Source organism: Ahaetulla prasina, chromosome 11, assembly GCF_028640845.1.
Source record: "Ahaetulla prasina isolate Xishuangbanna chromosome 11, ASM2864084v1, whole genome shotgun sequence".
NCBI lineage: Eukaryota > Metazoa > Chordata > Lepidosauria > Squamata > Colubridae > Ahaetulla > Ahaetulla prasina.
Genome location: NC_080549.1, coordinates 16174475 through 16200667, shown reverse-complemented (window position 1 = coordinate 16200667; position 26193 = coordinate 16174475). Strand labels below are relative to the sequence as shown.

The 26193-nt window shown below is 42.6% G+C and overlaps 1 protein-coding gene across 1 annotated transcript in view; it reads left to right on the top strand.

The window, feature by feature from the left end:
- Positions 1 to 26193, top strand: part of LOC131183866 (connector enhancer of kinase suppressor of ras 2-like) — a 436268-nt gene that overhangs the window by 226567 nt on the left and 183508 nt on the right. The window contains exons 5-6 of the mRNA XM_058154608.1: positions 9467 to 9508; positions 17252 to 17371. Coding sequence (XP_058010591.1) covers positions 9467 to 9508; positions 17252 to 17371 — 162 coding nt within the window. The remainder of the gene's footprint in view (positions 1 to 9466; positions 9509 to 17251; positions 17372 to 26193) is intronic.

Genomic DNA, 26193 nt, shown 5'->3' with positions numbered 1-26193 from the left:
CAGTAAACACACAATAGGTGAAATTGTGCATAAAGTGATGTCGGCTGTCGCTTTCCGACTCCAACTACAGCATCAGAAAATATGCCTTTGGGGACTAGAATGAAAGCAGTAATGCCCTGAACTTTTCTCACGATTATGCTAATGCACATCAAAGATACTTCTGCAGACACCTTTTTAAATGGAAAGTTCTTGTGAGTGACATCCTTCCTTTGATTCCTATTTTTCGCATAATCACCTTGACCAAATGCCATTTGAGAAAGTCTTCTTTCTCCCTCTTCCTTTCTCCCTCTCTCTCCCCTTCTCTCCCTCCCTCTTTCCCTCTCCCTCCTCTCTTCCTCCCTCACCCTCTCCCTCCCTCCCTTGTCTTCTCTCACCTTCTGCCTCCCACCCTCTCTCTTCTTCCTTCCCTTTCTTCCTTCCCTCTCTGACTCCTTCCCTCTTTCCCCCCTCTCTCCCCCCTCTCTTCCTCCCTCTTTCTCTCTTCCTTTCTCACTCTCTCCCTCCCTCCCTCTTCTTCTCTCACCTTCTGCCTCCCATCCTCTTCTTCCTTCCTCTCTCCTTCCTCTCTGACTCCTTCCTTCTTTCCCTCTCTCCCATCTCTCTCCCATCTCTCTCCCTCCTTCTTTCCCTCTTCCTTTCTCACCCTCTCCCTCCCTGCCCTCTTCTTCTCTCACCTTCTGACTCCCATCCTTCCTTCCCTCTCTTCCTCCCTCTCTCCCATCCCTCTCCCTCCCTCTTTCCCTCTTCCTTCCTCACCCTCTCCCTCCCTCTTCTTCTCTCACCTTCTGACTCCCATCCTTCCTTCCTCTCTTCCTCCTTCCTTCTTTCCATCTCTCTCTCCCTCCCTCTTTCCCTCTTCCTTCCTCACCCTCTCCCTCCCTCCCTCCCTCTTCTTCTCTCACCTTCTGCCTCCCACCCGCTCTCTGTCTTCTTCCTTCCCTCTCTTCCTCCCTCTCTGACTCTTTCCCCCTCTCTCTCCCTCTCCCTCCCTCCCTCCCTCTTCTTCTCTCACCTTCTGCCTCCCCTCCTCTCTCTTCTTCCTTCCCTCTCTTCCTCTCTCTCTCCTCTCTCTCTCCCTCCCTCTTTCCCTCTTCCTTCCTCACCCTCTCCTTCCCTCCCTCTTCTTCTCTCACCTTCTGCCTCCCACCCTCTCTCTCTGTCTCTCTTCTTCCTTCCCTCTCTTCCTCCCTCCTTCTTTCCCTCTCTCTCTCTCTCTCTCCCCCATCTCTTTGTCTCTCCCCCCCATCATGTTTGCCTTTCTCACTAAGTCTCCCTGCCACATACACACTGCGGCCATTTCCGCCTGTAGCTGACGTTGGACTCGTCCGTTTTTTGTGCGCATCCATGCATGCACACGTGTTGGTGAGAGACAGCCCAAGAGGGAAACTCTAAGACAAATATTTTCTTTTAAAAAAACAACAGCAGCACCCAAACAGAATATATTGATAAGAATGTCAGCCGTGCATGGATCAAGCGTGACCTTGTCTTTAAACAGACTCCAGGTGGACTTGGGCTGTTTGATGCATTCCAGTGGCATCGTTTCTCTTAGAAAACAGTTGCTGAGCACTGGCATAAGTGAATAGTTGAAAGGATGCAGCAAATGCACTAAAATAGTGACATGAATGGAACAGCGCCTTACATCCTCTTCCTCGTCTTACAAGCTTTTTTTTTTTTTTTCACAACAGCAGGTGGGAAAGAAAAGGAATTTATTCATCCACCCATCCATTCTTTATAAAATTTATTTGCCACCCATCTTGTATCCTGGCTTACAACATACAACCTAAAACATTAAACATTAAAAAAAAATTAAAATCATAAAAACCGTAATAAAAATCATTATCCATCATAAAAACCACAGCCAATTTTTTAAAAAAATCCTCAGTCTCCCAGATTCGAGTCAAGGGTTATTAACCATTACCCCAAGCTGGTTCTCTAAAGAGGGCCAATCCCTGTTCAAAAAAACAAAACAAAACACACTTGCGTGACTCAAACTTAAAGCACAAACATAGTTAACTCAAAGCCTCTTGAGATGACCTCAGGCAGGACACAGGTCAACGGCTTTCTCCCTTTGTTGTTCCCCAGAAATAAATAATCTTAAGCTTAGACCAGTGGTGAAATGTAAAATTTTTTACTACTGGTTTTGTGGGCGTGGCTTGGTGGGGGGGGGGGTTAATGTGACTGGGTGGGCGTGGCCAACTTTTTCTTTTTAACTTTTAAAAGCATTTTTTCTATAACCTCTTCGGCTGAAGAGATTGCAAAAATTGCTTTTGAAAGGCTCCTCTGACGATCCCAGCTGAGTTGCCTGAGGCTTTTCTTTTAAAAGCATTTTTTTTTTGCTTTAAAAGAAAAAAAAAGCCTCTGATGATCAGGCAACTCAGCTGGGATCATTAGAGCCTTTAAAAAGCATTTTTTTACAACTTCTTCGGCTGAAGAGGTTGTAGAAAAAATGCTTTTAAAAGGCTCGGAAGATCCCAGCTGAGCCACGCTAGGATCAGCTTTTAAAATGTTTTTAAAAGCATTTTTTTGGCTGAAGAAAAAAATGCTTTTAAAAGTAAAAAAACAAAAACTCTGATGATCGCTAAGCTCAGCTGGGCATGGGGGGGGAGGCAGGGAGTTTTGCTACCGGTTCTCCGAACCACCCACCGCCATCACTACTGGATCGGGCGATCCGATCCGAACCCGGAGCATTTCACCCTTGGCTTAGACCCTCTGCAATGGAGATGCTGCTGACCTTCCCAAGGTAGATTACATTCCCCTTCATGTGTTTCTAAATGACATTTTTTGGTATCAGAAGGTCTTCATTTGGATTGTGGCCCCTATGATAAATCTCAGTTACATCTTTTGTGGCCTTTAATTGCCATCTAAATCTTTCCTGTGTAACCAGTCGTCTGGTTCATATTACCGTATCTGGCTGACATGCCCAAAAGCAAGAAAATACTGGACGAAAATACACATGTGACTGGGAAAAAGTGACAAAACAACAAGAGAGATTTGAAACCAGAGATATTTTTGTTGGGCATTCTACCAGAAAAATATGATAAAAAGACTACGTACATGATCTTGCCTATACTGACTGCAACTAGAATTGCAGTTGGGCAACAATGGATAAAATTATGAGGCCCTGTCTGAGGGGAATGCAATTAAGAAAATATTAGGATGTGCAGAAATGGACAGATTAACCCTTACTATTAAGGATAAAGAAGAAACTGAATATTTTTTATATGGAATATATTCTATCAATGGCTAGATAATAAGTGTTGTACCTTATGATTCTTGACGAACGTATCTTTTCTTTTATGTACACTGAGAGCCTATGCACCAAAGACAAATTCCTTGTGTGTCTAATCACACTTGGCCAATAAAAAAATCTGTTCTATTCTATATCAGAAAGAGAAGTTAGAAAAGGGCGATACAAAAAGTGGAAATGTTAAAGTGGAGAGGTGTTACAGAAGATGGTGTTAAGTGTTCAGTGTCAATGTTATTATGTTATTACATTATTCATACGATGGAGATGAATTATTACAACAAAGATGGGTAATATGACTATCTAAACATAGCTATACCCAGAACACACAATGTTTGATGAAAATTGAATGTTATATACATAAAACAAATAAAACGTGTGTTGTTTTTTTAAAAAAATCCTCAATCCCTCCCAAAAGACCGGAGTTGCAATTACCTCTTATTTCAGGATAGTAGAGTTGTCAACACTTTTTAATTAGTCTATGCTTTGCATCTTATGCTGGTGAATTTTTACAAAGTCTGTTCCTCCCCACCCACCCCTAAAAATAAAGAAAGAGACGCCAATGCCATTAGTATCTCTTTTATATTGTCAGGATTTGGTGGTTAGTTGTTGCCTCTCATTGAATTTGTCTGCAGCCAGTCCTGATTTACCTGAGTCAAACTGAGATTATTCCTTCAAGACAGAGAGAAAAAAATAACCTTAAAAGAAGCAAAGCACTCTTACGGGTAGATCAAGGACTGTAGCAGGTTGAGGATACTTAACCTCTTTCTGTCAATGCATTATTATTATTATTATTATTATTATTATTATTATTATTATTATTATTATTATTATTGTTATTGTTATTGTTATTGTTATTGTTATTGTTATTGTTATTGTTATTATTATTTATTATTATTATTTATTTGATTTTTATACCGCCCTTCTCCCGAAGGACTCAGGGCGGTGTACAGGCAAGATAAAACCAACAATGCAAATATACAGGTTAAAATACCATTTAAAAAACTTATTTAAAATTAGCCTGAAATTAAAATTATCGTAAACTAAAAACCCCGTTTAAAAATTAATAAAATTTCACAATAAAAATCCAATTTAAGCCAGCCCCGCGCAAATAAAGAGATGTGTCTTCAGTTCGCGACGGAATGTCCGAAGGTCAGGTATTTGACGTAAACCCGGGGGAAGCTCGTTCCAGAGTGTGGGAGCCCCCACAGAGAAGGCCCTTCCCCTGGGGGCCGCCAGCCGACATTGTTTGGCGGACGGCACCCTGAGAAGTCCCTCTCTATGGGAGCGTATGGGTTGGTGGGAGGCATGTGGTAACAGCAGGCGGTCCCGTAAGTACCCAGGTCCTAAGCCATGGAGCGCTTTAAAGGTCGTAACCAACACCTTAATAATCCTTGGAGAAGATGATGATAATGATAATAATAATAATAATAATAATAATAATAATAATAATAACAACAACAACAACAACAACAACAACAACAACAACAACAACAACAGAGTTGGAAGGGACCTTGGAGGCCTTCTAGTCCAACCCCCTGCTGAGGCAGGAAACGCTACACCATCTCAGATAGATGGTTATCCAACATTTTCTTAAAAATTTCCAGTGTTGGAGCATTCACAACTTCTGCAGGCAAGTCGTTCCACTTATTAATTGTTCTTACTGTCAGGAAATTTCTCCTTAGTTCTAAGTTTCTTCTTTCCTTGATCAGTTTCCACCCATTGCTTCTGGTCCTGCCCTCAGGTGCTTTGGAGAATAGCTTGACTCCCTCTTCTTTGTGGCAACCCCTGAGATATTGGAAGACTGCTATCATGTCTCCCCTAGTCCTTCTTTTCATTAAACTAGCCATACCCAGTTCCTGCAACCGTTCTTCATATGTTTTAGCCTCCAGTCCCCAAATCATCTTGGTTGCTCTTCTCTGCACTCTTTCTAGAGTCTCAGAGCTTTTACAAAACAGCTGGCATTTATTTACCAACCCCGTGGCTGAATAGGTAAATAAAGTGTTGGAATTTATTTATTTATTTATTATTTATTTATCAAATTTTTATACTGCCCTTCTCCCGAAGGACTCAGGGCGGTGTACAGCCAAAGATAAAACACAGAATATGTACAATTAAAACCAAATTAAAAAATAGCAAATTACAAAAAAAGGCTGATAATCAAAATTTAAATTTAAAATTTTTTAAAAAATATTAATAAAACCCCAATTTAAAATCAACTATTATGCCAGTCCCGCTTGAATGAATAAGTATGTTTTTAGCTCACGACGGAAGGTCCGAAGATCAGGCACTTGACGTAGGCCAGGGGGAAGTTCATTCCAGAGCGTTGATGCTCCCACAGAGAAGGCCCTACTCCTGGGGGCCGCCAGCCGACACTGTTTGGCGGACGGCACCCTGAGGAGACCCTCTCTATGAGAGCGTACGGGTCGGTGGGAGGCATAGGGTAACAGCAGGCGGTCTCGTAAGTACCCGGGTCCTAAGCCATGGAGCGCTTTAAAGGTGGTAACCAAAATCTTGAAGCGCACCCGAAAGACCACAGGAAGCCAGTGCAGACTACGGAGCAGTGGTGTTACGTGAGAGCCACGAGTGGCTCCCATTACTACTCGCGCAGCCGCATTCTGGACTAACTGCAGCCTCCGGGTGCACCTCAAGGGCAGCCCCATGTAGAGAGCATATACATGTCTCTGTGGCTAGGATATGTTGTGGTCCACCAGCAGCCTGTGGAGCTGGCAGCGGAGTTGTACAGTGAAGAGGCTGGGGAGGACAATGGGCCAGTCTTGGAGTCAGGGGAAGGCCTGGATGAGGGCTCTGCATTGGAGGAAGAGATGGGGCCAGGGCCATCTGGGAATGATGCGCGGACTCCAGAGCCTCCAAAGGTGGACAGCAGAGAGGTAGAGGAATAGGAGGAGCCTGTTCCTAGTGCACACATGCAAAGAGCTGCCAGAAGGCAAGAGCAGCTAAAACAAAAAGGATGACTTGGGAGTAAGCCCAGGAGATGATTGATCTCTCCCATAAGGCTCTTGGGCTCTTTGTAAGAAATCAACATTGCTACATTTGTTTCTGAACTTTGTGGGGCTTTGCCAAGAAAAGCTTTTGGCAGGCTGCCAAAGAAAACAAAGGTTTGTGATAAGGCCGAAGGACTTTTTATGAAGAATTTGTTTTGGAATTAATTTGGACTAAGCTGAGAATGAAGTAATTCTCAGCTGTGCTAATAAAATATGTTTGTTTAGGACTGATTGTGTCTGGTAATAACTACTTGGGCCTAGGTCACAACAGGATAAGAGTAAAGCACATGCACGAGAAATTCACACAATTGTTCCCTACCATCTTCTGGATGGAAGTCTAGTGGCCTAAGATGTTGGATGTCAAATCGTAAAGCATTCCAGGCCTGCTTTTGAGTTGCCATAAGCAGGAGGGGGGAGAACTGGCTAGGAGAACACCCTAGGCTGGCTAGGTGGTTCATTGGCTAAAACACTGAGCTTGTCGATCAGAAAGGTTGGCAGTTTGGCAGTTCGAATCCCTAGAATAGGTCTCCTGCATGAGCAGGGGGTTGGGCTAGATGACCTCCAAGGTCCCTTCCAACTCTGTTACTGTTAAACTTAAAGCACATTCCGTGCATGCCTTTCTCCAGATTGTAGTCCAGGTTACCGAAGCCAACATGAGGGGTGTGGTTTCTACAGCCCACGAACATACTCCATTGGAGAATGTGATTTATGACACACCCAGGGAGGAGGAGAGAAACAGGATCATAAGAGGGCATAAATTATGTAGAGGCAGAGCTAACTCCACTTGGGTAATTGCTGAAATGTTGCTCCTAATAAACAACTAGATTTCTTTTGAAACTTGGCTCGAGGCTCATGAATTAATTAGGGCATCCTTCGGAAACTGATCCTGTTTCTTGCCCCAGCTCCTGCCCACCTAGCAGTTCGAAAGCATGCAAATGCAAGTCAATTAACAGGTACTACTTTGGTGGGAGATGGTAACAGAGTTCCATGTGGGTTTGGCGTATAGCCATGCTGGCCACATGACCACAAAAAAATGTCTTCGAACAATGCTGGCTCCCTCAGCTATGAAACGGAGATGTGCATCTTTGTTTCATTTCTAGACTCAGACATGATCGGGCAAAGGAAAAAAAAGACCTCTTGATAGCTCCTTGGGAATTTAATTGAGCCTTCATAAACAAGAGAGCCTGCAGGTGGTTGGACAACATTTTCAGTAAAAAGTCCAGAGCTCTCATCCTTGGCACTTAGGTAACCTGTAATTCAGGTAACAGCAAGAAACCTGCCACTCAGCCATGAAAATTCCTTGGAACCTCTCTTTGGCATAGAATAAATAGCACAGTTGATAAGGATGCAGTGGCTCAGTGGCTGAGCTTGTTGATTGAAAGTTCGGCAGTTCGGCGGTTCGAATCCCTAGTGCTGCATAATGGGGTGAGCTCCCGTTACTTGTCCCAGCTTCTGCCAACCTAGCAGTTCGAAAGCAAGTAAAAAATGCAAGTAGAAAAATAGGGACCACCTTTGGTGGGAAGGGAACAGCGCTCCGTGCGCCTTTGGCGTTGAGTCATGCCGGCCACATGACCACGGAGACGTCTTCGGACAGCGCTGGCTCTTCGGCTTTGAAACGGAGATGAGCACCGCCCCCTAGAATCGGGAACGACTAGCACTTATGTGCGAGGGGAACCTTTACCTTTAAATAGCACAGTTGCTTTTTCCCCCGTCTACCTGAAAGGGAGAGGAAGGGTCAAAACAAATGCCGAGGAAGCATTTATTAGCACCACTGCCTGTACCGTAAATGCAAACATGCATAACATGTACACTTTTCAAGATGTTGTAGCTTTCCTGGATAAATCAACACCGAACAGCTGAAGACTATAAAAGAGAATGGGAAAACAATTACTATTTGTAAGAAAGGGTAAAACAGGATGTAGATTGTCCTGGTTGGATGCTTACTCTGATGTACATGGCAGAAAAAAAATATCTGATGTACAGATTTTTCGCTGGCATTATTTTTAGGCAAGTTAAACCGGTGTTCCCCCTTTGACACAACTGTTTACCCATCTTTTGTAATGGAATTTAGAACCGAAAGTGTTTAATTCAACGTATGGACTGGCACAGGGTTCTCTTTTTCTTACTGTCTTTCCAGAAAGTTGCAAATAATCTTTAAGATATGTTTGCATGCCGTTAGCAATGATGATTTGTTTTTTTTCCCAACCTAACTATCTCTGCATATGTTGATTCCAAGTACTTGCTGGTCATTCTAAGTTGGGTGTTGTGACCCAGGCCCAAGTAGGTAGTAATAAACTTAGTCCATGGAAAAACAAACTTTATTCGAACAGCTGGGAATTACTTTGTTCCCAGCATCGTTCAACTCAAAGTAAAACAAATGCCTCCCAACACAAATTCCTCAGTTATCTCACAAACCTTAGTCCAATTAGGCAAATTGCCAAAGGCCCTTCCTGGCAAACGTCCAGAAGCCACAAAAACAAAGACGTACATGAAGCAGAAGATGGAGCAGAAGACGCAGCTACAACATTGTTTTCTGGCAAAACTGAAACACCGGTGCTGATTTGTTTTAAGCCTTACGGGAGGGGCCAATCATGTCTTGGCCCTACTCCCGAGTTGTCCTTTCTGCTTGAGCTGCTCTTGCCTTCTGGCAGCTCTTCTCATGCGTGCATTAGGAACAGGCTCCTCCTGTTCCTCTGCCTCACTACTATCAGCCTCTGGAGGCTCCGGAGTCTGCACCTCACTCCCCGATGGCCCTGGCCTCACCTCAGCCTCAACGCTGTCCAACTCCATTGCCAGCTCCGCAATGGACCACAACATTGGGAATAATAAGAATTAAGACCTGCTTTGCCTAGTGGCATGAGGGTCAAAGAGTGATATGCAATTCTGAAGGTGGCTGGTGATATGATCTGCTTTTTTTAAAGGCATGATGTCTTAATTTTAACTTCATTCTTAACTCTATTTTAACTTGGTTGTATCTCTGCTTTTCTACCATTTTTTTATGCTCGTATTGCAAACAGCCAACTTAGGAGAGATGGGCGGGGTTGAAATGCAATAAACAGATAGATTTATTTCTCCATTAGCCGGTTGAATCAGATGGATTGTCATCTGAACCTGAGTAACGTGCTATTTTTTTTCAAGGAGCTGCTAATCTAACTGAACCAAGTAGATTTCTGTGGAGGTTTTAAAGAACTCTTCCCCTCCCGCTTCTCTTTTTCAGGATTGCACAGTGTATGAAACAGAAAATAAAATTCTTCATGTGGTAAGTGCCCTTTGTAGCTTTGGGGGGGGGGGTTGAGTGCCTGATGCTTCCGTGCAGTCTACTTCATTGGAAATCATTATTTTCTAAATCAAGGCTTTCCTGCTCTACACGTTTGGCTTCAAGGAAGACATGCCGAATGCAGGGGATTGATTGCTGGCTTAAAGTGATTTAGAAGAGATTTAAGGTGCTACTCTGATGTGGAAGCCCCATTAGAAGTGCAGTTATTTAGCTAAAAATGATGGCAGCGATTCCTCTCCCGTTTTATCTGCTTCATTTTACTTGGAATAATTTCACCTGAGGTTGCTATCCAAACAACCAAGGCAGCTAACCCAAATAGGTGACGGATGCAAGTGTACATCCGTCATGAATTTGTTATTCGAAATCTATTTGTATCCCTCTTGTTTGAGAAGTGGACTTTCTGGAGGGAGAAGAGGGGGAGGGGGAGGAGAGGAGAGGAGGGGAGGGGAGGGAGGGGAGAGAGAAAGGAAGGAGAGGAGGGAGGGGAAGGAGGGGAGGGAGGGGAGAGAGAAAGGAAGGAGAGGGGAGGGGAGGGGAAGGGAGGGGAGGAGAGAGAGGAAGGAAGGAGAGGAGAGAGAGGAAGGAGATGAGAGGAAAGGAAAGGAGGGGAAGGGAGGGAGGGACAGGGAGGGAGGAGATGAGTGGGAGAAGAGAAGAAAGGAAGGATAGAGGAGAAGGAGAGGAGAGGAGGAGTGGAGAGGAGAGGAGAGGGAAGGGAGCGGAGGAGAGGAGAGAGGAGAGGAGAGAGGAGGAGAGGGAGGGGAAGGAGGAGAGGAGAGGAGAGAGAGGAGGAGGAAGGAGAGGGAGGAGAGGAGGGAGAGGAGAGGAGGGGAAGGGAGGGAGGGACAGGGAGAGGAGGAGGAGAGGAGAGGGAAGGGAGCGGAGGAGAGGAGAGAGAGAGGAAAGAGGAGAGATGGGAGGGGAAGGAGAGGAGAGGAGAGGAGAGGAGAGGAGGAGGAAGGAGAGGAGGAGAGAGAGGAGAAGGAAGGAGAGGAGGAGAGGAGGGAGAGGAGAGGAGGGGAAGGGAGGGGAGGGGACAGGGAGAGGAGGGGAGGAGAAGAGAGGAGAGGGAGAGGAGAGGAACAAGAGAAGAGAGGAGAGGACCAAGAGGACAGGGGAGGGGGAGGACGGGGAAGGAGAGGGGAAGGGAGAGGGAGAGGAGAGCAGTCCAACTCTGGGGTGGAGCAGAGAAACTGCCCTATTCACAGAAAGCTACCAAAGGAACCAGAGCATTAGTGGCATGTTTTCAAGATGCTGGTGTCTCTTTCCTGCCTAAGGACCAGGGAAGACGCTGGCAGAGATAGCTGTAAGAACTGTGTGTGTGTATCTAGTTTTGAGGAAGTCATTGAGTGTGTTGGCAATTGGAAATGTCTCAGAACTCTTCTGAGCAAGGGAAGAAAACCGATGAGAATTTAAAGAGCTTGATTTTTGACCTCCTATCTTTGTAATCTCCCTTTATTATGAAATGTTGAGCATTTCTGAAAGAAGATGAGACCACGCCAAATAGGGAAGAAAATATGTACTCCCTTTATATTCTCCTATTCATAGTAATACAAATATTCTTACTTTTTCTCCAATATAGCTAGCACAAAAGTGGGCAACATTCGATGCAACTAAAATGCCTTATCTATCGCTTATGTCACTTTGTGAACACTAAGATTATAAATCTATATTGACTGCCAAGATGTTCCAAAAGAATTATTCTAATCCTTCCACTATTTATAGAACATTTTTAAAAAAAAAATGTGCAGAGGCATCATGTTAATTATGATGGCATTTACATGTCCGAAATTCATTGAGGGCCCTTTGTTTAATGAAAGATAATCGTTGCAAATATTGGTAGACATTTATCACACCTGGAATATCACTGATCAATAGCAAACAGAGCTTAATTTTTTTCTACGAAAGGGTCAGTGATCGGCATTTTTTTTTAAGGGATGGTTCTTACTTACACTGAGATTGAATTTATCAAAATGCGATGTGTTATGTGAACCTAGTATTATCAATGTCCCTTCTATAATCACATTATTTTAATGCTTCTCTGGGGCTGTCAGTCTAGACTGGAAAGAGTTAATTTCGGTAACAAGAATCTCAGGACTGTCATTAATATATTAAAAGAAAGCTTAAGGTTACGCTACAAGAATTCCAGCAAGTACTTTGCTTACAAATGAGACCACTGTATACAATAGTGGCCAAAATTGGGGATATTTAGCTAATAACACCACATTTTGGGGGGGAGTAGTACCATAAAATTATATATCACTGGAAAGACAATTTAATCAAGAATGTAATGGAATAACTTTTATGAAGGATTTGCTATTAGAATAGCAGTTACAGTATAAAGAAGAAAAGGGAAACGAGATATACAAAAAAAGTAGAAAAAACGAGGTATACAAAAATGATCACCATGTCAGTTAATACTTAGTTGGGTCACCTTTACCATGAATTACAGCCTTACAGAGTCTTCCCATGGAGTGAACCAAGTCTTTTCATTCTTGCAGCTGCTATAATGTGAAACCAAGATGGAAGGATGGCTTCTATTAACTGGGTTTTATTGCTGGGTCGCTTCTAACTCACAAGTTTCTTTAGTTGGCTCCATAGATTTTCAATTGGGTTAAGGTCTGAGCTATTCCCAGGCCATTTCAGCAGTGGAATATGATTATCTTGAAACTCCAAAAAATAATGGTGTTATCAGCCATCAAACCTCAAAAATGCACTTTTCCCAAAAGGTTTCCACAATTTTGGTCACTACTGTATATGTAATTTAGGGCAGCAGAACCTTTTGTCTGTTTCTTTCTTATTTTTAAAATAAGCCAGATAGTTAGTATCAATTTTCTGCTTTAATAGCCATCAGCCCTTTTATCAGAGTGAGGCATAACTCTTTCATCAGTGTTGTATATTCCATTTTATTTATTTTTTATTGCTATATCAAGGTAGGACAATTTGGGGGTGCTGATGAGACTTCAGAAGGTAGAGGTGTAATTTGCAGGCTGATCATAAACTGCCCCCAAATTTGGACAATGCTAATGTTATGCAGTGGTGGGATTCAGCCAGTTCGCACCTATTCGGGAGAACCGGTTGTTAACTTTCTAAGCAGTGCGGAGAACCGGTTGTTGGAAGAAATCTTATTTTATTTTTTTCCCCCACTTTACAGAGCTAATCCTGTAAGGAAGGCAGGAAGGAAACATTATGGTGGTGTTTCTAGCCTCAACTGTATTGCCCTGCTTACAGAAACTGCCTCTCTGGTTAACCCTTATCACATTGTAACAGCTAAGATGAAGCGCCCATCGACGTGAGTGACGTCGAGTTGGCCACGCCCACATGGTCACATGACCACCGAGCCACACCTACACAGATGGTCATTAGGGCAGAGAACCGGTTGCTAAATCATTTGAATCCCACCGCTGATGTTACGTTAACAGAATAACTCCAACCCCCTAATCCTAGATATTACAACTCTCTCTTGTTGTTGTTTTTCATGGAAAGGTACTGTATCTTGGTCTTCTATAAGAAGACCATAAAACCTCAAAACGTTGGTTTAGATTGCAAGGACAATGTGGTAGCAAAAGGAAATCAGAAAGTATCGTCATATTCTAGGTATATGAAGATATGAAAGCAATAAACCCAAGGCTAGCCTTAGATAATTTGAGCCTAATTTGCATATGGCCTGATTTTGTACCTTGCCAAATTGCAGTGGGGAAAGGAAAAAAAAACACCTTCTTCTCATTATGTATGAATTTTCCTGCCGAAATTTAATACCTAAAGTACCTTGGGTCAAAGGCTAATCTTTGAACGCTGAACTCTCGGAAAACAAATGAACAGTGCAAAATATTCATGCCGAACAAAGCAGTTTTGTTGCTGTTTGAAATGTCCGAGCGAGCAAAACATTCAAGGAAGAAAAGGCGAATAATGGAAAATGTCGAAAGCATCAATTCAACTTGGGAGACATTGACTGATAGGAGAAAAGGAAAGGATTTCCTCAAACATTAGGAAAAACTGCTTGAGCAATAGAGCAGTTTGGTCACCGAACCAATTAGAACAATGATGCTTGTTTCTCCTTTGCTGCAATGCAAAGTTTCCAGCAAGCAATGGATAGCTATATTTGGGGGAATACTAATGATACAGTATAGAACAGGGGTGTCAAACTTAAGGCCCATGGACCGAATCCGGCCCGTTGGGGTACTTAGATCTGGCTTGTGGGGCTGCCCTGGAAACTGCAAAGGACTGGCCCATGGTTCAAGGGTGAAATGCTCCCGGTTCGGACCAGTAGCGATGGCGGTAGGTGGTTCAGAGAACCGGTAGCAAAACTCCCTGCCACCCTCCATGCCCAGCTGAACCACACAATCATCAGAGGGGTTTCTTTTTTTAACTTTTAAAAGCATTTTTTCTTTGGCCAAAAAAATGCTTTTAAAAGTAAAAAAAAAGCCTCTGAGGATTGCGCGGCTCAGCTGGGATCATCAGAGGCTTTTAAAAGCATTTTTTTACAACGTCTTCGGTGGAAGAGGTTGTAAAAAAATGCTCTTAAAAGGCTCTGGTGATCCCAGCTGAGTTGCCTGATCGTCAGAGTCTTTTTTTTTTCTTTTAAAGGCAAAAAAAAATGTTTTTAAAAGAAAACAGAAGCCTCTGACCATCAGGCAACTCAGCTGGGATTGTCAGAGCCTTTTAAAAGCATTTTTTTACAACCTCTTCGGCCGAAGAGGTTGTAGAAAAAAATGCTTTTAAAAGTAAAAAAAGAAAAAAAAGTTGGCCACGCCCACCCAGTCACATTAACCCCCCCCACGAAGCCACGCCCACAAAACCGATAGTAACAAATTTTACATTTCACCCCTCCTGTAGTTCCTCTGCCAGTGAAAACAGAGTTCAAGCACACACACACCGACCTCCCTTTTCACTGGTAGAGGGCTGCAGGAGGCTCCCGTGGTCCGAAAATGGAGCCTGGATGGCCTCGTGCACCCCCCCCCAAGCTCCATTTTCTCTGGCAGAGGTCTCATCTTCCTCTGCTGGAGGCAGTGGATCCCCTCAGCCTCCAGGCCACTACAAGTGCCCCTGACACGAGTGATATCTACCCTGGCCATGCCCACCCTGGCCTCCCAAACAGAGGTGGGTTTTAGCAGGTTCTGACCAGTTCTGGAGAACCGGTAGCGGAAATTTTGAGTAGTTCGGAGAAGCGGTAGTAAAAATTCTGACTGGCCCCGCCCCCATCTGTTCTCTGCCTCCTGAGTCCCACCTGACTGGGAGGAAATGAGGATTTTGCAGTAACCTTCCCCTACCATGCCCACCGAGCCATGCCCACAGAACCGGTAGTAAAAATTTTTGAAACCCACCACTGCTCCCAAGGTCAAACACAACCCTGATGCAGCCCTCAATGAAATCGAGTTTGACACCCCTGATGTAGGAGAACATTCTGAACATCTCCATATCGGCTGGAAAAAGTCCTCCTCAAATCCCGGAGACCCTCTAAGTCAACCAGTGTTCAAACATTACTCTAAGTTCTCATGAAATATCTGTGTTGTTTCTGCGCCCACCGAGCCGGGGCTGCTGCCAGAAAGTGACTTGGACAGTGAGGGGGAAGGGCCGTTAGGACTTACCTCAGGAGCACCGGCTTCCCTGGCTCAGCTCCAGGAGCCAGAAACAGGCCAGGTGGAGGAGGGAACAACAGAAGCAAGGGTGGGGCAGGCCCAGGAAGTGCTGAGTCATGGAGCCACAGGATATAAGAGACAGCGAGAGCTGCTGTGTCTCTTTGTAACAGGCAAATCCACTGATAAAGAGCTGAAGTATGTTTCTAGGTGACTCACCAGTGTCGTGGAAGATAACGGAGGTTCTTGGCAGACGCTGGCTATTCTGCTGCCAGAGCTGATAGTGCTGGCTAATTAAGCCATCACTCGGACGGAGGCGAGGGAGGACACAACAATCTGGCTTAACATGGTGTCTTGAAAGCTGTCTTGTGGGACATGGGCGTGGTTTCATGGGATGTAATGAACCCAGCCCGCTGTAGCTTGCTCAATAATAGCAACAATATGCCAATACGTCAATCCGCTATGATAGAACAGTGAGGAGAACAAGGCAGCTTCTGAGGTGGAACAGATAGCCCAAGAAAATGCTAGCTGTTCAACGCATAAAAATGAGGCTGAATCTGGACCAGCTCTGGAACAGGAGTACTATGGGTAGGAGGAACATGCTGAGTTGGGTTGTCTTTTAGCTTTATCCAAGTGTCAGGGTTCCAAGGAACACCCCCAATGAAATAAAGCTCTTGAGGCTTGAGGTTCCTCAAAGTTCCAATTTATTAGAGATGTCATGTTGGCACAGCTGGGAAAACCCGAAACTGAAAGCTTCCAGGTTTTCCCCACCCAGTTGACAGTTCACAGCCCTGCCCCACACCCACAAGTTCATCACATTGTCCAATCAACTCTTCACACTCAACTGGATACAATCTTCAGGCAGTCTCCATCAGTCGCGGGATGTCCTTGAATACGGAATGTTGTTATGAATAACTTTCTACCGCTCCAACAACAACCCCCTCCAAACTTCTCCAGCTAAAATATGTGGCAGTTAAGAAGCAAAAAAGAAAAATGCCTTCCAAAAGTGACACCAGGATGGCAAAGATATTGCATATAAGCCTAGTTTTAGTGGTTCATTTCTTAAGCATCGCTCAATAAGCCTTGTGAAAATTGGTCCTGGTGGTCCCTGCTAGATGGTTCCTCACTTAAATGAGTCTTCTAGGAAGAATAAGAATGATGCATCAATTAGCATACTAACAATGTTCAGCAACTTACCCCTAGCAACTAGGGATTACCTGGATTGTGCAAACCACTGCATGATTAGATAAATTTGATCAAGGCATTGGTGCTATCTTGCTCAAATCCGATTCAGAAAATGCTGCAAAAAGTGGGACTCATAAGAAGCTTTGGAAAGAACTCCAAAAACTGACTGGGCAAAGATATATAGACCTACTAATAAACAGGAGATAGCTGACTACTTATACACGTGTTTCCCTGAAAATAAGACCTGGTCTTATAATATATATATATATATATTTGCCATAAAAAAGGCACCAGGTCTTATTTTCTAGGGGAGGGATGTTGTCCACTGACTCACCTCACTTCAGTGGTGGGTTTCAAATTTTTTTTTACTACTGGTTCTGTGGGTGTGGCTTGGTGAGTGTGGCATGGATTGGTGGGTGTGGCTTGGTGGGCATGGCAAGGGAAGGATACTGTAAAATCTCCATTCCCTCTCCACTCCAGGGGAAGGTTACTGCAAAATCCCCATTCCTTCTCCACTCCAGCGGAAGGTTACTGCAAAATCCCCATTTCCTCCCAATCAGCTGGGACTTGGAAGGCAGAGAATAGTCAGAATTTTTACTACCGGTTCTCCGAACTATTCAAAATTCCCGCTACCGGTTCTCCAGAACTGGTCAGAACCTGCTGAAACCCACCTCTGAACCCAGCCCAAAATTGCAATGGCTGGGTTTCCACATTTCACTCGGGGGGGGGGGCGTGGAGACAAGCCAACCGAAACAAGAGGACCTTTCCATAACATCAAACTTGGTAATAATTAGGGAAGTAGAGAAAAAAAATATATATTTGTGACTTTTTCTGGTTCAGCTAGATGCATGCCAGGCAGATAATGTTTGGATGTCAGTCTTTGTGCTTCTATTACAATGTTTTGTGCTGAATTCTTTTTTTTTCTCTTTCTCTCTCTCTCTTTTTCTCTCCTCCTTTCCCGCAGTGTAAAACGCTGTCTGGTATCTGTGATCATATCATCTCTCTTTCATCAGATTCTCTGGTGTCTCAGTCAGCTCATCTTGAAGTTGTTCATCTTACAAGCATCATGCCCAGTGAAGGTTTGGTAAGCAGGAGCAAAATAGAAGAATACCAGATTTCTGAAAACAAATTAGATGATTAAAGGGGATATCGGCCCTACTATAAATATCATGAAGTAGTTGCTTCAGGTGGTAGATCAGGATAGGGAGCAAACGGAGGTCAAACTCAGACTCCAACAGCTTTAAGGATAGTTCTGCCCAATTCTAATGTCTTCATCTAAACTGATGGCAAACTGAAGATGTTTGGACTTCCACTCCCAGAATTCCTCAGCCAACATGTTGGCTGAGGAATTCTGGGAGTGGAAGTCCTCCAGTGGTGGAATTCAAATTATTTTACTACTGGTTCTATGAGCATGGTTTGGTAGGCATGGTGTGGCTTGGTGGGCGTGGCAAGGGAAGAATACTGCAAAAATCCCCATTCCCAACCCACTCCAGAGGAAGGATACTGCAAAATATCCATTCCAACCCCACCCCAGGGGAAGGATACTGCAAAATCCCCATTCCCTCCCCACTCCAGGGGGAAGGATACTGTAAAATCTCCATTCCCACACCACTCTTGGGAGAAGGCTATTGCAAAATCTCCATTCCCACCCCACTCTGGGGCCAGCCAGAAGTGATATTTGCTGGTTCTCCGAAATACTCAAACTTTCCGCTACTGGTTCTCCAGAACCTGTCAGAACCTGCTGAATAGCACCCCTGAAGTCCACACACATCTTCATCTTTAGCGTGGTTGAGAAACATGAATTGGTGTATGTTGGTGATGCTGATGTTTCCAATACTGAACTAGGGTGAAGTCCTAGAATGTCCATGAACATCCCATATTGTCAATGAAACATTCATTGTTTGGCTTCTGTGGAAAGAAAGCTTTCACTGCTGTAATGGGATTAAAAATCTGATGGAAAACTAAATTTGATGGAAAACTAAATCATGTGGAAGAGAAAAGATCTACCTTTGTAGGTCAGTGAGTGATGATGTTATAATGCTGTTCTGCCCATGGTCTGCCTATGTCTAGTTGCCTGTGTCTTTAAGTGTTGCATAGAACATAAGACCCAGCCAAAGGGGGTAGTTGAATGATCATAATAGAGTTGCAACTGAACAATCCCCAGTTAAGAAAAAAAAATGTAAAATGTAATCCTACATTAGGGGTCAAAATTTTGGAAACGTTTTGGGAAAAGTGTATTTTCTAACATCACTTCTTTTGGAGTTGTGCCATAAAATTATATATCAATGGAAAGATACTTTAAGCAAGAATGTCATGCAATCACTTTTATGAAGGATTTGCTATTAGAATAGCAGTTACAGTATAAAGAAGAAAAGTGAAACGTAGAAAAAATGAGATACACAAAAATTATCACGTCAGTTAATACTTCGTTGGGCAACCTTTAGCATGAATTACGGCCTTATAATGTCTTCCCATGGAGTGAACCAAGTCTTTTAGTTCCGCAGCTGTTATGTGAAACCAAGATTGAAGGATGGCTTCTATTAATTGGGTTTTATTGCTGGGTCGCTTCTGACTAACTAGTTTCTTTAGTCAGCTCCATAGATTTTTCAATTGGGTTAAGGTCTGGGCTCTTCCTAGGCCATTCCAGTAGAGGAGTAGGATTATCTTGAAACTCCAAAAAAAAAAGAAAGAAAGAAAAAAGTGGTGTTATTAGCCATCAAACCTCAAAAATACACTTTTCCCAAAAGGTTTCCACAATTTTGGCCACTACTGTAAATGTCACCTTTCAATTTTTTTCTTTCTAATTAATTCTTTATATGCAAGCTTTTGTGGCTTGGTTGTTCTTTTGGTTGCTGCTTTTGGCTCGAGACAAAGCTAAAATACCTACCATCGATCCAGAGTCAATTGCTGATACGCTTAATAATGAAATGCATATTTGGCCATTTCGGGGCTCTTCATCTTAGTTATATCAAAAGAACTAATCCAGTTCTGCTCCAACTGCTTCCTTTCACTCATGTGAGATCCTAAACGCAACACTTGGCAGGAGAAGATCTAACTCAACATTCCTTCTCCTGTCCTCTTCTCAAATCTGTTACATTTTGTTTTGTTTTTACTAAAATTACCAAAGTTATTGAAAGTAGGGTTTTAACTCTGAAGTTAAAGCTGGGCAGACACATATATATTGCTTTTTTGGGTTTAGGCGAGCTAAATCTAAAACCCACCTGCTCAGAGATTCTTTTAGAACCATCTCCCATTACTTTTCTTATTTCTTTGCCATAGTGATCTTCCTAGTGATCTTTTCCATTAGCAAAAAAAAATAATCTTAACATAAAAAGAAAACTACATTTCTCCAAGAGAAATTAACCCACCCATGGCCAAAACACCCAAGTGATTAAATAAGCTGTTGTTCTGACCTAGGCTCCCCTAAAAAGCAGGGAGCAGAGTCTTGGTCCTGGCCAAACCTCTTTTATTTACACGACTGTGAATTACTTTCATTCACAGTCAGCAAGGCCTGCCAAACAGTTTTTCAAAGGAATATTTATCAACATACCTTATCTCGCTTTGCAAGCTGCCAGTTAACTAGTTTCCAAATGCAGTATAAGGCAAAACTTGGCACAGAGTCTCTCAGAGTCAAGGAATGAACGAATGGTTTCCTACAAAAGCCCACTCCCACTGCGCTCCTCTTTTGTTTCCTATGGGAGGGGCCAATCATTTCCAAGGTGTGACTTTACCCCCCGAGTCAACCCTGCTTTCTGAATTGTTCTTGTCTTCTGGCAGTTCTGCGCATGCGCACACTGGGAACGGGCTCCAGCTGTTCCTCTGCCTCACTATTTTTTTTTTTTTTTTTTTTTTTTTTTTATTGAAAGAGTTTTAAAAAAAACAAAAACATTTTCCCCCTTTTTTCCCCCTCCCTCCCAAAAAAAAAAAAAAAACATCCCCTCCTCCCCACCCCGGCTTCCCGGTCAATCACAAGGTAAAGTCCAATCCAAATAACCACATCCAAAGCTTTTCGTCTCCCAACCCCCTCCCCATTACATAAAATAACTTTCTAATTATTCAAAGGCAATCTGATATTTCTTAATCTGATATCTGTTTTGTAGATAATCAATCCATTTTTCCATTCAATTAAATATCTTTCCTGCGTATTGTCTTTTAAAACGCTGAGATTTTAGCCATCTCAGCCAAATTAATAACTTTCAATATCCATTCTTCTATTGTAGGTATCTCTTCTTTCTTCCAGTATTGTCCAATCAACAGTCTTGCTGCTGTTATTAAGTTCAAAATCAGTTTAGTCTCAATCCCTGTACAATCCATTATAATTCCCAAAAGGAAAAATTGTGGCAGGAACTTTATCTTCTTCTTCAGTACATTTTGAATAATCCACCAAATTCTTATCCAAAGACACTAACGGGCTCCAGCTGTTCCTCTGCCTCACTATTGTCTAGCTCCCTCTCTGCCTCCGACACAGAGCCCTCGTCTGAGCTTTCCCCAGCCCCCAGGACTGGCCCATGTTCCTCCCCAACTTCCTCACTATCCAACTTTAATGCCAGCTCCACTGGCTATCAGCGGGCCACAATAGCTGTTATTATTCTGACCTTTGTAATAGTAGACCCGTGTTCTTCATGGCATAACCACCAAGCTGATGAAACTCCCTTCTTAACCTGTATCCCTTTTTGACTACTAATAAAGAAGTGGATGATAATATCCCCTAACCTTAACAGGGCATGATATTTTGATGGACAGATGGGACACACCTAGCGTGGCAGGGAGGAAGAATCAAGTGCAGAACTAGTCTAGAATCACTCACAATTCTAAAGGTCCAAAACCAACCCTTCTTGAATTCCTTGGCGCCTCATCTAATTGTTCCAAGGGAGAGCTGCCAGATTGAAGAGATTCCTGTATTATAGGCAGAACGTAATAAAATAGTTAGCTTTGCATACTGTATATAGATCTGGTTAGTCACACCTGTCAGTTGTTGCTCCAGAACACATAAGCACCACAAGGGGGAAATGATACAATGCTGCGTGAATTTCTCTATTGTGTTCTGTCTTTACACTTCCTACAATACTCAGCAGAGTTTGAAAACTAGAGAATGTGTTGCTTTGGAGACTGTGGGAAACTTAAATATGTTATACCAGCCCCCTCTTGCTGCAACCTAATAAGGGTTTCTCAATGTAGGAGAAGAGAGACGACACTCTCCCCAAAATCCTCAGTTGTGGGGCTAGTAAAGGGCAGCCTCAGAACCCACAGAGCCCACTGCCACAAAGAAGAGGGGTTCAAGTTATTCTCCAAAGCACCAGAGGGCAGGTCAAGAAACAATCGTCGGAAACTAACGAAAGAGAGAAGCAACCTGGAATTAAGGAGAAACTTCTTAACAGTGAGGACAATTAACCAATGGAACAGCTTGCCTCTAGAAATCATGGGTGCTCCCATCACTGAGGGTTTTTAAGAAGAGACTAGACAGTCACTTATCTGAAATGGTATAATTTCTCCTGCTTGAGAAGGGGGCTAGACTAGAAGACCTCCAAGGTCCCTTCCAGCTCTATTCTATTCTATTCTATTCTATTCTATTCTATTCTATTCTATTCTATTCCATTCCAATTCTAATTCTAATTTATTCTGTTCCATTTCTATTTCTATTCTAATTCTAATTCTATTCTATTCTATTCTATTCTATTCTATTCTATTCTATTCTATTCTATTCCAATTCTAATTCTAATTTATTCTGTTCTATTTCTATTTCTATTCTAATTCTAATTCTATTCTATTCTATTCTATTCTATTCTATTCTATTCCATTCCATTCCATTCTCATTCTATTCTATTCTATTCTATTCTACTCTACTCTACTCTAATTCTAATTCTAATTCCATTCTAATTCTAATTCTATTCTATTCCATTCTATTCTATTCTAATTCTAATTCTATTCTATTCTCTATTCTATTCTATTCTATTCTATTCTATTCTATTCCATTCCAATTCTAATTCTAATTTATTCTGTTCTATTTCTATTTCTATTCTAATTCTAATTCTATTCTATTCTATTCTATTCTATTCTATTCTATTCTATTCTATTCCATTCCATTCCATTCCATTCCATTCCATTCTAATTCTAATTCTAATTCTATTCTAATTTCTATTTCTATTTCTATTCTAATTCTAATTCTAATTCTAATTCTTATTCTATTCTATTCTATTCTATTCTATTCTATTCTATTCTATTCTATTCTATTCTATTCTATTCTATTCCATTCCATTCTCATTCTCATTCTCTTCTCTTCTCTTCTCTTCTCTTCTCTTCTACTCTAATTCTAATTCTAATTCTATTCTAATTTCTATTTCTATTTCTATTTCTATTCTAATTCTAATTCTAATTCTAATTCTAATTCTATTCTATTCTATTCTATTCTATTCTATTCTATTCTATTCTTCTATACCATCGCATTGCCTTCTTTTTTCTAACTGAGGACATACTCAAGAGATTGTAACTTGCCTATTTTTATGGGGAGAATCTCATCACCTGTAAATTGCAAAAACCATTTCTGAAGGAACTCATCCCAATGGAGAATAAAAGGAATGGTAGGAGGAAATGCCTAGCGTTGACATAGGCCCTTTGAATCTGAATTACAGAAAAAAAATGCCTAAAGAAAAGGTTTTATTATAACTAATATTTGGGCAATGCACAATTCTGCTAGGAATTTCTGTCACATCGGATGAAGCTAATCAGCCTGACAATGCTCAACTTTAGCTACAAAGCGCCATAACTATTGCTCAGGATCTTTTTTTTTTCAGATACATCCCCCCAAGAAGTATTATTCTTCCTTTTGAGTTCCATCAAAAATCTTCAGTTATCACGGGACTGCAACTCTTGATTTTCCATTTTTAGTTAAAAAAGCAGTGCCCAATCTACCAAGGAAATCCGTTTGTGTTGAGCATGGTGGTTCCAAATCCCAAAATGTTATCAGTTGAACTTAAAAAAATAGTCTGAGAACTATATGAACCACACAATATATAAAAGGACAAGCACAAGTGAATAATCTGACTTGTAAAAGATGAACAGAGATGGACTAATATTTGGCAAGTTGCATTTGTCGTTTTCCTTAATGACCTCCTACGTTAGCTGAACTCTCCCAGAAACCTTTAGTAAGCTGCAACGTTGGCTGGATAAAATGCCTTTAAATTAATAACAATACAGCAGCTTTCTCTGTCCTTGTTTCAGTTGGACAGGCTTGGAACAACTTGTCTCCAGTCAAGGATTCCGGTCTCAAGTTTGCTGAATTGAAATGTCAAGTTTTCCCTTGACCTGCACAGAGCAAAAAGTTACATCTGGCAGAAATCACACTAGATATTGCTTTTCTGGAGTGGAGTGGAGTGGAAAACAGGAATGGAATAGTATGGAATGGAGTGGAGTGGAGTGGAAAACAGGAATGGAATAGAGTGGAATGGAGTGGAGTGGAGTGGAATGGAATGGAGTGAGGTGGAGTGGAAAACAGGAATGGAATAGAGTGGAGTGGAATGCAATGCAATGCAATGCAGTGGAACGGAATGGAACAGAGTGGAGTGGAGTGGAGTAGAAAACAGGGATGGAGTGGAGTGGAATGGAATGGAATGGAACGAATAGCGTAGAGCAGGTTGGGTAGGGTAGGGTAGAATAAAATAGAGGAGAGGAGAGCAGAGCAGAGCTGAGGAGAGCAGAGTAGAATGACAGAGTTGGAAGGGACCTTGGAGGCCTTCTAGTCCAACCCCCCACTCAATCAGGAGACCCTATACCATTACAGGCAAGTGGCTGTCTAGTCTCTTCTTAAAACCCTCCGGTGATGATGTGTGTGCACCCACAACTGCTGAAGGCAGGAAGGGATGACTTGGCTTAGGAACAGAGCAAGTATTCTACATGTAGGAGTCATGAGTTCAGTCTTTGGTTTTTCTCAAAAGGAGCTAGTAGAATCTTATGCTTGAAGAGCGCTATTAATCGGTGCCCACCATCCTGGGCTAAAGGAATCCCAATGTTGTGTGTTAAAAAACCAAGCTCACTCAGCACAGGAAACCCCCAAGTATCGAGTTATTTTTACCTGCTCTTCTGAGAAAATATAAGCAGTGCACCGGGGCTATTGCTGAAAATAGCACTGAGACATTCACTCGTATTCGGAAATGTAACAAGATTGGGATAAATTGCCTTTAGTTTACACTTGAGTGAAACCTGACCACGTTTTTCTCTTTCTGAAATAATCATGAACGGGATTGCAGCAATCCCTCAGCCGACATGCTTCTTTGAGTTCTGCACTGTACTGAAATAAATAATGTATCACCCCACCAAAAAAAGGGAGGAAAAAACATTTGTCTTAGGGGACCTATGTACAAGAAAGAACAGATACTTTAGGAGAGATTACGGGCAAATATTTTGTTGAAGGGAGGTTGTTGGTTTTTTTTTCAACTATGCAGGAGAAGCACTAGCAAAAAGGAGGCACAAATGTTTGAGTCTGTGGGGAATGTTTACTGTTTGTTGTTGGAACTTCAAAGGCAATGTTCTGACCCAGCCTTAGCAGAAGCAAGAAACAGACTCCTTGTCATGGAAAAAAAAATCCTTTTTATTTTCCTCTGGTGAATTAGTGGCATTAACCCACCGAATAAGTCCAGGCAAGAGTCCTTCAAGGAGTTAACTGCAGGAACAGATCTTATCAAGTTCTGGCAAGAAGTCTCTGTGGCATGAAACACAATGAGCAAAATCTTCAGAAATACGAACTGTTGTCTCCTACAACAACCACTCCCCTTTCCTTCTATTTTTGTTATATTATATATTATATTCCCCAGCCAAGGAGCGGCTATTCAGCATCCACGTGTGCCTTGCTTCCTGAGTTGACTCCGAGTCCTCCATTGTTCTCCTCTCCTAACTGCTCTGCGCATACGTGCATCTGGAACAGGCCCCAGCTGTTCTTCCTCCTCACTCATATCAGCCTCTGAAGGCAGCTGCCTCTCTGGTGGCTGGGAAATGTCGGACAACCCTGGCTTTATCTCTGAGTCCAATGCAAAGCATCTATCACAGCCTTCCCCAGACTCCAGCACTGGCCCAAATTCCTCCCCAACCTCCTCATCGTCCTAGTCTGCTGCCAGTTCTGCTGGTAGCTGGCGGGCCACAACAGGCAAAGATAAATTTCTCCATCCATATGACTGCACGGATAAGCCCCTCACCCCACACACACACTTGCTACCAATCTTCCCTTCCATTGTTTCCATATACACACCCATCTTGTCATGCGGATGGATGCTTTGCTAATAATAAATTAAAAACCTCCTGATGTGATTGGGAAGTTGCCTGTGGCAGCTTTTTCCTCTACTACACCATAACAGATGGCAGCAGAGGGGGGGGGAAATATCCTGTACGGGTAATTTGTAAAGTTTGGTCTGCCTGTCTGATGGAACATAATATGGAATAGTCCCTCAAGCGGTGTCTTCGTGACACAGGAAGCTATAGATTTCCTTTAGTGTCAGCAGTTTCTTACCATGAAGGATAAACTAGCCCTTGGAGGATCCCCCTTAAAGTGAAGGCCACAAATGTTAAAAGATATTCATGCACATGTGGTGTTTCTGGATACAAGAGGGAAGACAAATAAGATTTTGGAGAAAAACCAGAGGAAAGTTGCAAAAACTGCTTTACAACCTTGGGAAAACTGCTTCCAAGTTTTCCGTCCATCAAGAGTGCATCTCACCAGATGTTATGGGTTGATATGTGCTCTCCACACACTGTGCAGGGAAGCCAACAGATCATTTGATGTGTCGCCTTCTGTCCCATCTCCTCCCTCCAAAAGGCCAGGGCTAGTCAATTCTCCACCGAATCTAATACCGCACCCATTAAGTTTTTCTCCAACCTCCGCAATTTTTACAGATCCGTAACAAGACAGCTTTCATTGGA